The 14,610-nt window shown below is 40.6% G+C and overlaps 1 protein-coding gene across 1 annotated transcript in view; it reads left to right on the top strand.

Annotated features, from left to right (window-relative positions):
* Window positions 1–709: 709 nt before the first annotated feature.
* The window catches only part of pde6c (phosphodiesterase 6C, cGMP-specific, cone, alpha prime), a 56,831-nt gene continuing 42,930 nt past the window's right edge, over window positions 710–14,610 (top strand). The window contains exons 1-4 of the mRNA XM_068053330.1: window positions 710–1,186; window positions 10,813–10,965; window positions 11,057–11,146; window positions 14,343–14,483. Of these exons, the coding sequence (XP_067909431.1) occupies window positions 710–1,186; window positions 10,813–10,965; window positions 11,057–11,146; window positions 14,343–14,483 (861 nt within the window). The remainder of the gene's footprint in view (window positions 1,187–10,812; window positions 10,966–11,056; window positions 11,147–14,342; window positions 14,484–14,610) is intronic.

The raw sequence follows: 14,610 nt of genomic DNA, 5'->3' as shown, positions 1-14,610 counted from the left end.
TAACACTTTTTGTATTTTAGCTTGAAAACCGCCTTTTGAATATTCCATGAACAGATTAGTTTGTAAGGAGAAAGCCTTTTACTATTGCTATTAAGTTGTATAACTGAACAATGGGATGAAATGAAGTCTAAATATTGCTGCATTGCCGGACAGGCCGTGTCCACACGCATTGTCCAACCATAAGCCCACACAAAATGTAACTTTACATTGTTTTATATGAAATTGAAACTTCTTGAAGCATAACCTTGCGGGCATTTAAACTGCAATGGTTCCCAGTCCCTTGTACAGTACACGTTAAAGACCAGTCTGGCACTGCACACATACAAAGCTTTTTAGGTGAAGTCTAAATTTACTGTGCGAGTCTCACGTGGGCCTGTGATCTTCGGCAATATTAACCGGGTGCAGTAATGGGATTGGCCATTCTTGAATGAAGATTGTGATTCACGATCTAATGCGTTCATTAGGACTTAAAGTCCTGACGTCATGGTAGAAGCAGTCTGGAAGTCTTCACAAACACTAAAGCCTGCTGTCAACCTTTCAAAACTATCAGCAGCTTCTGAAGCAGCTGGCCAGAATTCTCATGACAAATGGGATGCCCGTTGTCTCGAACTAACCTTGCCCTTTAGCTGGCAAAGGGGCACTGCTGATTCACCCTTTTCCTCCCAACTTTCAGTGATGCAAATTTAAAAAGAAAAAAATAGCAGCGAACATGGGAGACGTTAGCAAGGAAGCCGTCGAACAATATTTGGAGAATAACCCACAATTTGCTAAGGAATATTTTGACAGGAAGCTCAGGCCAGAGTCAGTTGCTGCACTCTTCAACGGCGCAAAGGTAGAGTTAAAGGACGGAGCCTCCTTCAAAGACCTGTGCAAGTTGGAGGAGTCTGACATTGTGTTTGAGCTGGTCAAAGAGATGCAGGATGGCCCCAATGTCGAGAAGCAGATGCACAAGGTACTACAGAGGATTGTCACCCTGGTCAATGCAGATAGAGGCAGTATGTTCATATTCAGGTCAAGGAACGGCGTCGCAGAGCTCGCCACAAGACTTTTTAATGTGACCAGAGACTCAAATTTCGAGAATAATCTTGTGCTTCCACAGGGCGAGATAGTTTTCCCCTTGGATATAGGGGTAGTGGGATGGACAGCACGTACGAAGAAGATGCAGAATATCGCTGATGTTAAAAAGGTAGTTTGCTATTGAAGTATTGTCATACATTCAATAATATTTAGTAGCTACATTTTAATGCAATTCAAAGCTGTATCTGATCAGTACCATTTATACAAGATACCTTGAAACAATTAACTAAGAATTATTGTTTAAAAAGTTTAAGCTTTTCTAAATTTATATGTATACATTATGGTTGTCCAATCTTTTCACATTACAATTTTTATCCTACATAGGGGGCCGGTGAGACAATTTTGGAAAGATAAAGGCATTGAAAATGTATCTTAATCAAAACAACATGTGCATTTTTGTGAAGAAGCTTTAAATGAGAAGACTAATTTATTGACACTTAATTTCTCATCATTATATTGGACATTGATTTAGTGAGATACCTTTTATTTTGTATTTTTGTGCTTGCACGAGTAGTCAATGTTTGCCCACACACTTGTAGCGATATGGAGTATTCCAGATAGATGCTGATCTGTCAGGAGTGATCTTGATCACTCTCTCTCCCTCTCTGTTTCTGTCTATCTCTCTCCCTGGGTCCCCCCTCTCTGTGTTTCTCACTCTCACTCGTCCCTCCGTATCATCCTCGCTCTGTGCCCCACTCTCTGCCCCTCTCCCCCTCTGCCCCCTCTCTCTGACTGTTTCCCCGCTCTGTCTTTGTTCCCCCTCTCCCTCTCTCTGTTTCCCTCTCTCTCTCTCTTCCCTACCCTCCCTCTCTATCCCCTCTCTCCACACTCTCTCTCTCTCTTCTTCCCCATTTCCCCTTTGCATCTTCCCCTAAGCTTTCTGTCCCCTTGGCCATGCCCCTACCTTGCCATCCCATCTTTCCCTCTCACCCTTCCTATCCACATACCAATGTCACTGCCAACTATTTTGGAACCACCATCCCTTCCCTCCATCAACCCCACAAGCCTTTGGGTTGCTTTTCACCAATTTCTTAGCAATGAGCTGAAAAATTGGCAGTTTTCTTTTTAAAGGGTCTGATTGCAGTTATAATGTATTTGTGGACTGGGAGGATGGCCCAAAGATAGAATCCTGTACCAGTGAGGACAGAAACATGAGGGCAGTGAGAAAACAGGCAGCAGGTCCAAATATGGCAGGGGGAATTGGGAGTGGGATGTTGCCATAATGAGAAACTTGAGGCCAAAGGCCTATGGCGGTGGCTGCAACTTAAAGCCCATGTGATAGAGGCACCAGTGAGGATGGGCAGGGGAGATGTCAAACAATAGAGAAGGAAGAAAAAAATAAAACTTATCATAAACCTAGCTGGAGGTTCAATAATGAATCTGGAAAGGAGCAGCAACACCATCCAGTGTCAGGAGAACTGCACCTGGGAGGTAAAGTTTGGAGGAGCAACAGCATCATCTGACACTGGGAAATCTGAAAGGTATGTGTAATTGGTATGTTTGTATACCTTATGGCTTTAAACTACCTTGCAAACATGATGAAAATAGCTCAATCAGCGTGCACATTAGATGCAAAGCTTACGTATACTATAGATAGATGATAATAGAAAGCCAAAAATTGCACAAAATCCTCATTCTCCAAGAAAATAGACTGCTTTCACATTCCTGCCACTGTTTAGCACATTTGCTGCTTCTTGCCAATAAAGTAATTGTAACCCAGGTGTGTTGAATATTGCATATGCAGAACCTTGCTCACTAGCTGGAATTTTTAAAGTTGTAGTACTATGAATGGTCTCTGCTTTTTCACAACATTAAACAGACTCTGTAGGAAGTTTATAAAGTGTAGGAGCTCCAATGTACTAACTGTGACCTTTTTAAACCCAGCTTGACACTGGGTTGGAGCCATACTCTACATAGTAGAAGGTGCTTTGCATTGACTTGAAGATGGTATTTGAAATGTACCTGAAAGTGTTATTCCATTAGCTATTATCCAATAGAACTGAAAAATGTTCCTAATGGTATTCTGGTTTTAACAATATAGGCCAAACCTCAACTGAACCACAATATAAAAGATTCTCTCAATTGTGATTTGTTTCGAGAGAAGTGAGGGCTCTAATCTGAATCACAAACATTGTTGTTGAAATCCACCACTGTCAGATAACAGGGTCTCAGAATCAATCACACAGATGGACTTTGTCCGTGCAAAGCACCTCCAGATAGTGTCAGCGCTCAGATATAATGTAAAATTTCTGCAACATGAGGACTAGGCAGGCAGTTCAGGAATCTCCTGTCGTTATTACCCTGCAAAACAGATATACTGCTTTGGATACTGTTGGGGGGGAATGGCCTCTCAGGGGAAAGCAGCAACAGTCCAATTCGTTGCACCACGCTTAGTTCTGCTGCACAGGGAAGGAGTAAAAAGTGTGGGAATGCAATAGTTATAGGGGATTCAATTGTAAGGGGGCGTTTCTGTGGCCGCAAAAGAGACTCCAGGATGGTATGTTGCCTCCCTGGTGCTGGGGTCAAGGATGTCTCAGAGCAGTTGCAGGACATTCTGAAGGGGGAGGGTGAACAGCCAGTGGTCGTGGTACACATTGGTACAAACGACATCGGTAAAAAAAAGGATGAGGTCCCAAAAGCAGAATATAGGGAGCTAGGAAGTAAGTGGAAAATAGGACCTCAAAGGTAGTGATCTCAGGATTACTACCAGTGCCACGTGCTAGTCAGAGTGGAAATAGCAGGATATACCGGATGAATACGTGGCTGAAGAGATGGTGTGAGGGAGAGGGTTTTAGATTCCGGGGACATTGGGACTGGTTCTGGGGGAGGTGGGACCAGTACAAACTGGACGAGTTACACCTGGGCAGCACCGGGACTGATGTCCTAGGGGGAGTATTTGCTAGAGTGGTTGGGGAGGATTTAAACTAAAACGGCAGGGGGATGGGAACCTTTGCAAGGAGTCAGAGGAGGGGGGGATCAAAGACAAGAACTAAAGACAGTAAGGGGAATAAAAAAAGTGATAGGCAGAGAAATCAAGGGCCAGAATCAAACAGGGCCACAGTGAAAAATAGTGGAAAGGGGACAAGTAATGTCAAAAGACAAGCCTTAAGGCTTTGTGCCATAATGGACGGAGCATTTGCAATAATGTGGATGAATTAATCGCGCAAATAGATATAAACAGGTATGCTATAGTCGGGATTACGGAGACATGGCTGCAAGGTGACCAGGGATGGGAAATAAACATCCAAGGGTATTCAGTATCTAGAAAGGACAGATAAAAAGCAAAAGACGGTGGAGTTGCATTGCTGGTTAAAGAGGAAATTAACGCAATAGTGAGGAAAGATATTAGCTCTGACGATATGGAATCTGTATGGGTAGAGCTGAGAAACACTTAAGGGACAAAAAACGTTAGTGGGGGTTGTATATAGACCCCCAAACTGTAGTGGTGATGTTGGGAATGGCATTAAACAGGAAATTAGAGACACATGCGATAAAGGAACATCTGTGATATTGGGTGACTTTAATCTGCATATAGATTGGGCAAATCAAATTAGTCACAATACTTAGAGGAGGAATTCTTGGAGTGTATATGGGATGGTTTTCTGGACCAATACGATGAGGAACTAACTATAGAACAGGCCATCCTAGACTGGGTATTGTGTAATGAGGGAGGAATAATTGACAATCTAGTAGTGCGAGACCCTTTGGGGATGAGTGACCATAATATGATAGAATTCTTCATCAAGATGGAGAGTGACGTAGTTGATTCTGAGACGAGGGTCCTGATTCTTAGTAAAGGAAACTACGAAGGTGTGAGGCGCGAGTTGTCTATGACAGATTAGGAAACGTTACTTAAAGGGATAACAGTGGATAGGCAATGGCAAACATTTAAAGAGCGCATGGATGAACTGCAACAATTGTTTATCCCTGTCTGGTACAAAAGTAAAATGGAAAATGGGAAAGGTAGCCAAACCATGGCTTACAAGGGAAATTAGAGATAGCATTAGATCCAAGGAAGAGGCATATAAATTTGCCAGAAAAAACAACAGACCTGAGGATTGGGAGCAGTTTAGAATTCAGCAAAGGAGGACCAAGGGATTGATAACGAAGGGGAAAATAGAGTACGAGAGCAAGTTTGCGGGTAACATAAAAACTGACTGTAAAAATTTCTATAGGTATGTGAAGAGAAAAAGATTGGTGAAGACAAATGTAGGTCCCTTACAGTCAGAAACAGGGGAATTTATTATGGGGAACAAAGAAATGGCTGACCAACTAAATGCATACTTTAGTTCTGTCTTCACAAAGGAGGACACAAATATCATACCAGAAATGTTGGGGAACACATGGCTTAGTGAGAGAGAGGAACTGAAGGAAATCAGTATTAGTAGAGAAATGGTATTAGGGAAATTGATGGGATTGAAGGCCGATAAATCCCCAGGGTCTGATGGTATGCATCCCAGAGTTCTTAAGGAAGTGGCCCTAGAAATAGTGGATGCATTGGTGGTCATCTTCCAAGATTCTATAGACTCTGGAACAGTTCCTATAGATTGGAGGGTAGTTAATGTAACCCCACTATTTAAAAAGGGAGGTAGAGAGAAAGCAGGGAATTATAGACTAGTCAGCCTGACATCGGTAGTGGCAAAAAATTCTAGAGTCCATTATCAAAGATTTTTTAGCAGAGCACTTGGAGAACAGTGGTAGAGTCGGGCAGAGTCAGCATGGATTTACGAAAGGGAAATCATGCTTGACAAATCTACTGGAATTCTTTGAGGATGTAACTAGTAGAGTTGATGAGGGTGAGCCAGTGGATGTGGTTTATTTGGACTTTCAGAAGGCTTTCGACAAAGTCCCACATAAGAGATTAGTATGTAAAATTAAAGCGCATGGGATTGGGGGTAGTGTATTTCGATGGGTAGAAAATTGGTTGGCAGACAGGAAACAAAGAGTAGGGATAAATGGGTCTTTTTCCGAATGGCAGTTAGTGACTCGTGGGGTACCACAGGGATCGGTGCTAGGACCCCAGCTATTCACAATATATAATGATTTAGATGAGGGAACTAAATGTAATATTTCCAAATTTGAAAATGACACAAAACTGGGTGGGAGGGTGACTTGTGAGGAGGATGCAGAAAGGCTTCAGGGTGATTTGGACAAGTTGAGTGAGTGGGCTAATGTATGGCAGATGCAGTATAATGTAGATAAATTTGAGGCTATCCACTTCGGCAGCAAAAACAGGAAGGCAGATTATTATCTGAATGGCTATAAATGAGAGAGGGGAATATGCAGCGAGACCTGGGTGTTCTCGTACACCAGTCGCTGAAGGTAAGCATGCAGGTGCAACAGGCGGTAAAAAAGGCAAATGGTATATTGGCCTTCATCGCGCGAGGATTCGAGTACAGGAGCAGGGATGTCTTGCTGCAATTGTACAGGGCCTTGGTGAGGCCACACCTGGAATAGTGTGTGCCGTTTTGGTCTCCTTATCTGAGGAAGGATGTTCTTGCTATCAACGGAGTGCAGCGAAGGTTTACCAGACTGATTCCTGGGATGGCGGGTCTGACGTATGAGGAGAGATTGAGTCGGTTGGAATTATATTCGCTGGAGTTCAGAACAGTGAGGGGGATCTCATAGAACCCTATAAAATTCTAACAGGACTTGACAGGGTAGACGCAGGAAGGATGTTCCCGATGGTGGGGGAGTCCAGAACCAGGGGTTGTAGTCTAAGGATATGGGATAAACCTTTCAGGACTGAGATGAAGAGAAATTTCTTCACCCAGAGAGTGGTGAGCCTGTGGAATTCGCTACCACAGAAAGCAGTTGAGGCCAAAACATTGTATGTTTTCAAGAAGGAGTTAGATCTAGCTCTTGGGTCTAAAGGGATCAAAGGGTATGGGGCAAAAGCGGGAACAGGTGACTGAGTTGGATGATCAGCCATGATCATACTGAATGGCGGAGCAGGCTCAAAGGGCCGAATGGCCTACTCCTGCTCCTATTTTCTATGTTGCTATGTTTCTATGATACTTCTGTCTATTTTCTTTGATTTAATCTGTAGTTGAAAATACAACCACTTGTATTTATATAGCACCATTAATGTATTAGAATTACAAAGCACTTCACAGGAGCATTAACAAACACAATTTGACACTGAGCCATATAAAGAGATAATAGGTAAGATAAATCAAAAGCTTGTCAAAGAGGTAGCTTTTAAGGAGTGTTTTAATGGAGGTTACAGAGCTAGAGAGATTTAGGGAGGGAATTCCAGAGCTTGGTGCCTAGGCAGCTGAAGGCACAGACGTCAGTGGTGGATCTATGAAATTAGTGATGCTCAGGAGACCAGAATTGGAGGAACACAGAAATCTCAGAGGGTTGTAGTGCTGGAGGAGGTTTCAGAGATAGGAAGGTGTGAGGCCATGAAGGGATTTCAATACAAGGATGAGAATTTTACATTTGAGACACTGTTGGACTGGGAGCCAATGTAGGTCAGCAAGCACAGGGTTAAGGGGTGAACAGGACTTGGTGTGAGTTAGGATACGGGCAGCAATTTTTTGGATCAGCTGAAGGAGGGTGAAAGATGGGATGCCAATCATAGAAATAATATTCATTAATTCTAGATACTTATTGTTGCATTTTATGTGGTGGTAATATATGTCGCTGTATAGCTTTACTGTGGTTTAATATGGATATTCTTAAGCCTCGGCTTTAGTACTTTCTTCTTTAAATCTACAATTCAGATTTGAGCTTTCACTATTCTTAAAAAATGATCTGCAGGCAGAGCCTTTTGTGTTGGCGTTTGTACCATATGGTTAAAACCAAAATATAGTTACTTTTCAGTTCTATTGGATAACCTTTATCTAATGGAATGATACTTTTGGGTGCAGTTCTATTAGAAATGCAAGTGTAGAGTACAGCTCTAATCCTGTGTCAAGCTGGGCTTAAAAGTGCTCAGTCAATCCAATAGTGTATGTATGTGGGGGTATTGTATATGCATGTGGGGGTATGTATATGCAAATAAGTTGTGCAACTGCATGCATAGTGTATGTACATGAATAGCATATGTTCACAGGTATATGTATATGTGCATAATTGTATATGCATGTTTAGTGTAGGTTCATGTTTAGTTTATATGTGTGGCTAGATAAATAATCATACATTATATAATTACAGTAATAGTTATATGCATGGACTAAACAGGTCTTTTAAACTTTACATCACTAAGGGCAGTTCCATATGTTACTAAGTCAAACACTACAGCTACTGACTCGCAAACACTTGCTGCTAAATCAAAACAATGATGGATAATCCTTCTAAACTCATAAGGCTGATTGAAGGGAAGATCAAGAGGGATCACAAAGACATGCAATTCTCAGGACCTGTTTTGCCCTTGCAATTTTGTTTTTCATGTGGTCAGAACATACAAAGTAACTTCTCTGATGGGAACACACTGGCACCTGAAGCATTTAGTCTCTGGTCCTGGTGTTTACTAATGCAACAGAACCTGCATTACCTATATTTCAATTAGCTTCCTTCCTGATCATATGCCAGAATTTTTGTGGAACTGTGCCTTGTTCAAGACATCAAAATTACACGTTTCTTCTGTTAATTCTTTTGTGCATGTTTTTATTCCTATCACTAGTGGATAATTATACCATACATCTGAGAATAAAATGGTCTATTTTAACTCTTGGAAATGATGTAAAACAAACTGAAGTGGATTGTCTGTCCATTATACACCATGCCCTGATTTTGTTTTCAATTGACTTTTGTGGAAAGGAATATTGAGCGGAGTGTATAATGTGTGGCCCATTGAATATTGCCTGCTTTAGACTATTGGTGAAAGTTAAAATTATTCTGGGAAACTCTCAATTATCTGCAAATGTCTGTTATGTTACCACCGACGGCTCCAGTCAAAGCCCCCAATCAAAATAGACGATTCTGATTGTGGTGGGAGAAATGCACTGTTAATTCAATCCTGTCGCTCCACAGATCACCTAACATATCATTTTAAACTTTCCAAATTAAAGAGAGACCCAGCCAAATTGTACTATTAACCCCTGAATGAGGCTAACCAAACCAGGTGTTTCAGTTTAGTTTAGAGATACAGCACTGAAACAGGCCCTTCGGCCCACCGAGTCTGTGCCGACCATCAACCACCCATTTATACTAAGCCTACACCAATCCCATATTCCTACCACATCCCCACCTGTCTTTCAATTAGCTTCCTTCCTGATCAATAAATAAATCAATCAATAAATTAACTGTTTAATTAAAAAAATGAAATTCTTAAACACTACGAAGATATAAACAATATTTAAAATAGAAAAAATTAGAGTCCTTGCAAATTTGTAGTCCAATGTTGCTTGAAGTCCTCACAGTTGTTCAATGGGGAATAGAGGTTCTTCTGCAATAGAACAGTCTGTAGTCTAATTCCAGCAGTATGTGACACTTTCCTTCCTTCAGCGAATTTCAACAATTAATGACTTGCAAACACTTTTTAAATGAATCAATTTGACTTTAGAGTTTTTGAGGGATAAAAGATTGCTACAGTCTAACTTTCCTTCCTTCAGTTCAAATTATCAGAGGTCTCCATTTTAGCTTGACCTTGTTTTGAATTTTAAAAGATAATAACGATTAAACAGACTAAAATTCTATTCCTTCAGTTTAAATGGCTGAGAGCTCTTTTTTCAGGTGCTAACGCCAGCTGCCTGCTTGTGTTCTGTTAGAACAAACTGTCTTCCACTAAAAAGCCAGTTCAAAATTGAATTGTAACAAATGTATCGCTTGATACTCACTCCAAGTGGCTATATCCATGGTAACGAGAATGCATCCTTTGAATTGCAGTCTCCAAATGGTTGTATCCAACGGCAACCGAAAAATGCATTTTCTCTAACTCCTGAGGCTTGCTGGTTCTTAAAGCAGTACAGATCCTTTGCAAGCCTTAAAGGCAAACTGCATATTTCCAGAGAAAAAAAACCTACAGGACCATGACAGTTATGTATGAGTTGAATTTTGTACTTTAGCAAATAATAGAAGTTTCTATGTAATTTTAGCTGTTGTAAAGCCATCACACTAATAATTGGCTAGTGCATCCAAAATCTGTTACAGTGGCCTTGAATTTCCTTCGATTTTCTGCCACTGCGCATTGTAATTTCACTAGAAGTGTGACCGAATTCTCATTGATGCGTGTAAACAGAGTCACAGAAAATCTGAGAAAATTCAAGGGTTTAATTTCCATTTGAGATGATTCAGAGTGCTTTCCAATCAACAGCAACTGTTTTAATGAAGTTCCGCTACATCTCACCCAAGATGCAGGTGGATGCAGCTTTGCCAGTTTGTCTTGATTAAATGAATTTGCTATTAATATCTTACCTCACCCGTACCAGCAAAGCAGGTCTCTTCCAGGTTTTGACAGACTGACTTTTCCTATTTTTAACTGGCAAGCGGATGCGTGCAAGCTTGTAATAGAAAGTTCATAGAATACAGTTCAACTATTAACGTTATCATCGTGAAACAATTGTTAGGTTTAGCATATCCTTATTTTCCACATCATTAGAAAATAAAGATTGTGTTATCAAACATTATGAATGAAGGGAAGATCTTGGTTTTCCCAACATACAGAATTATAATTAAATGAAGTACATAAATATTTACTTACACATCTAATTACGAGGGCACTGTTCTTGCAAAAATGGCCTATAGCATGTGCTGGAGACTAAATAGGACTCTGTGGTTCTGTCCTAGGACGCCCATTTTTCTGAATTTGTTGATAAACAGACTGGCTACATGACTTTGAACATGCTAGCTGCTCCAGTGATGCAGGAGAAGGAGATATTAGCAGTCTTAATGGTGATCAATAAAATTGGTGAACCCCAGTTCACAAAAGACGACCAAGAGGTAAATAGAGAGAAGTCTGAAATTATTGTGCAAGCTTAAGAAAAAGCAAATCTATTGACTGATAACCAATTTACAAGTTTTATTTTTCTAGGTTTTTGCAAAATATCTTAATTTTGCATCTTTAACACTGAAATACTCTCATATGAATTACCTCTACAATGTGGAATCACGACGGTCCCAGGTAATATTGTTAGATCAAAATAAATTATTTTTAAACTTGATTCTTTCTGTCATACCCATACATTACATTTTAATGGTTTTCACCTGGGGGGGGGGGGGGGGGGGAGGGGGAGGGTAAGGGGTTTGGAGGTCCAGATCAGCGTTGTAATACCTGAAGCTTCACTCTTGCAGTTTGATAATATAAATTGAAAATGATGATATAACCATCACGTAATCACTCTCAGGTATCAACTGCTCTCCATTCGTGTTACTCAAGAATCACAACAAAGCTCCTCGCTTGATTTTCAATACAAGTTTGCAAAACTGTCCTCTATCAAATCATTAAACATACAATAAGCATGATCACTTTCATTATTCAGTGATCGCTTTGCCCATTTGTTCCATGTGATGAGCAGCCTAAATAATGGTCCTCAAAGGCACTGCTGGTGGCTGCTCTGCAGAAAGTCCCCAAATAATTTTTTCTTTTATTTTTCTGGGGCTGGGAGGAGCAGCCTTGGACCAATTGTTTGCAGGGTAATGTGTTATAGAAATTGCTCTACTTTATAATTTTTTTGATCAAAAGTAAAATTCCTCACAAACACATCTGCTCCCTCTGCACCACATGTACCTCCATGGAAATGGAAAACACTAAGAGATTTGAGATGTCTGGTGCTGAGTAGCATGAACGTTTCAGGTCAGTGACCCTTCATCAGAAGTGATGAAGGGTCACTGACCTGAAAAGTGAACTCTGCTTCTCTCTCCACAGATGCTGCCAGACCTGCTGAATATTTCTTGTTTGTGTTTCAGATTTCCAGCATCTGCAGTATTTTGCTTTTAGATTAGAGTCAGGCTGGGTCCTGATTCCATTTTACATTAATGCTATTGTGTAAATGCAGCAATAGAAACTACGAAACTATTACTGGCCTCTAAGTCTCTCAGATTCAGTGCTACATCTTCGTAATCTAAAGCCCAGAGACACAACCATCATTATTTGCAGGGATAGGAAGCATAGCTTTACTATGGCACAATTTATGTTTGGGTAGAACTAGTCTGACACACTTGAAAATTTTCAGTATTCACAGGAATCTCCAAATCAAGCAACTAAGAATTCAACACAAATTTGTACTTAATATAGAGTGCACACTATATTCCCATAGGAATACACCCCATTTACCTAAGCCTAGAGTTTAATGTAGCATGGCAAAGCCAAGGCTTTAGGGACCACTAACTTCATAAAGACACCATTAAAATGTAACTGGCTCACCATAGAGCAACGGTAATATGTTCAGCTATAACCATAGTACCCAAGGATACTGTGTTGCAGATTATTTGGTGTTGAGTGGCAGGAGTGACAGCTCCCAGTGATGGGTCTACCCCTCTAAGTTCCATTACTGAGCCAGACTGGCTGGTTAATCATTCATAGTGCTTCGCCCTACTGCAGACTTTCCTGTTCGGGCATCAGATTACCAAATCTGCCAGAATGGGTTGATTCGGTTCTGATCTTCTGTCAGCAGGCATGTCATATTGGAGCTACTCTTCCTATCCCGTGGAAAGCAGTCACCAGTTGGTCATGACACAACTGCTAAGCCCGAGGGGGATTAGTAGATACCAGGAGCTCCTCGTAAGTGACATGTTGAACAATGCGGCTCACCATAAAATATATTATGTATTTCCACTATCCAACTGTCCACAGCATAAATACACACCACATCCCATTGAATGGTGATTCCATCAGCTGGAGGTGCAGAGTTTCAGCTACAACTGTTTATCTCTGCAAGCCAATCATCATAGGAATGAAGGCTATATATATGAGCAAATATTCTCAGACCCAGTGTTCAGATAATGTCTTCACCCTAAATCTCAGAGTTTCCTCATCAGCTGTTTGACAAAAGTCTACCCTTCAGTATAATGGTAAGAATTACACAACAGTTTACGAGATCCTGGGCACCTTGATATTCTAGATGTCCATGTTAGGTTCACTCATCTGCTTAACTGAGGTAATTCAGAGGCTTTGGCAAAGAGATGTGCTCGATGTGAAGTTGACCCCAACTGCAGGGTGTTCAGTGACAGGTCAGTGTAGAATGAAACCCTTCTTCTGTACAGTTGTTTCCTGTTACTGCCACAAATTCACCTTACAACATGATCTTGAATCTTTACATGGCCTGAAGGAAGTTTTACTATTGAATGCCTCAGAGTTCTGAACAATGAAGGAAAACTATGTGGACACATATCTTATGCAAAACAATCTTAACCTGCATTAGGACTTTATCCCTGAAGAAAGGACGAGGGTTCTCATGTTGCTTTTCAGGGCAGCCCCAAAGGACTGTGTCCAGGCTAAAGTTGGCATCCACCAGAACTTCCAGATACCACCATGAATCAACATTTGGATTGGACGCTTCTGGTACCTTTCACTAAAAAGATTCAAGATCACCTTTTGCACCATGCAAAACCATAATATTGCACTTGTTGCACACAACATCATATTCCACATGCTAGCTCAATTGTTCAGGATAGTGATTTAGATATGACAGAATACAAGACTGCTCCACAGTAAACTTGTAGATTAAATTCTTGAAGCACATCAATATGAAAACGCAACAACCAGAACTGAAGAAATATCAGGTGATCGGAGTTTCCTTTTCGGGTCTATTCAATTATATTCCTCCCATCACCCCTAACCTCTGTAACCCTATATCTTTTCCTATGAATGATGTAAAGGCCGACTAGTCAGGTACATATTGAGAAAATGCCAAAAACATTCTAAAACGAACTCTAAATTCCATGGAGAGCATAACAACCAAACCGACACCATCATCTTTCAATGGAAGATAGATTCTTACATTTTATGTTGGACCAATTGAAATTTACAAGACTGAGATGATAGATTTTTATTGGATAAGACCATCACAGGATATAGATCAAAGGCAGAAAAATGGTTTTGAGGTGCAGATCAGCCATGATCTAATTGAAGGGCGGAACAGATAGAGGGGCTGAATGGCCTTCTCCTTTTCCTGTGTTTGCACACATCCCTGATTCCTTTTGTACCCATATTATTATGTCTTACTCCCAACTGACAACCTCACTGTAAGGAGCAGTCTATGTCTGTATAATCCCCATCCGTAGGTACTGTATGAACGAGATGTAATTACCAGATTTAGTGTGATAAAATTCCTTTTTCCTGTGGATTCTGTAAATGCCTCTTTGTTCCCCATTGACAGATCCTATTGTGGTCTGCCAACAAGGTGTTTGAAGAACTTACAGACATTGAACGCCAGTTTCACAAAGCTCTGTACACAGTTCGAATTTATTTAAATGTCGAAAGATATTCAGTTGCTCTTCTGGATATGACCAAACAAAAGGTAGATAAACTGTCAGTTACAATTATACATCTTATACATCTTTCTTTTGACTGTTATTTTAAAAAGTCATCCAAATTAAAATGTATGATTACACTTTGTTTGATTAAATAAATTAGATCTAATGAAA

This window comes from Heterodontus francisci, chromosome 20, assembly GCF_036365525.1.
Source record: "Heterodontus francisci isolate sHetFra1 chromosome 20, sHetFra1.hap1, whole genome shotgun sequence".
Lineage (NCBI taxonomy): Eukaryota > Metazoa > Chordata > Chondrichthyes > Heterodontiformes > Heterodontidae > Heterodontus > Heterodontus francisci.
Note: the sequence above shows the minus strand (reverse complement) of the source record. Positions and strands in the feature narration are given on the sequence as shown.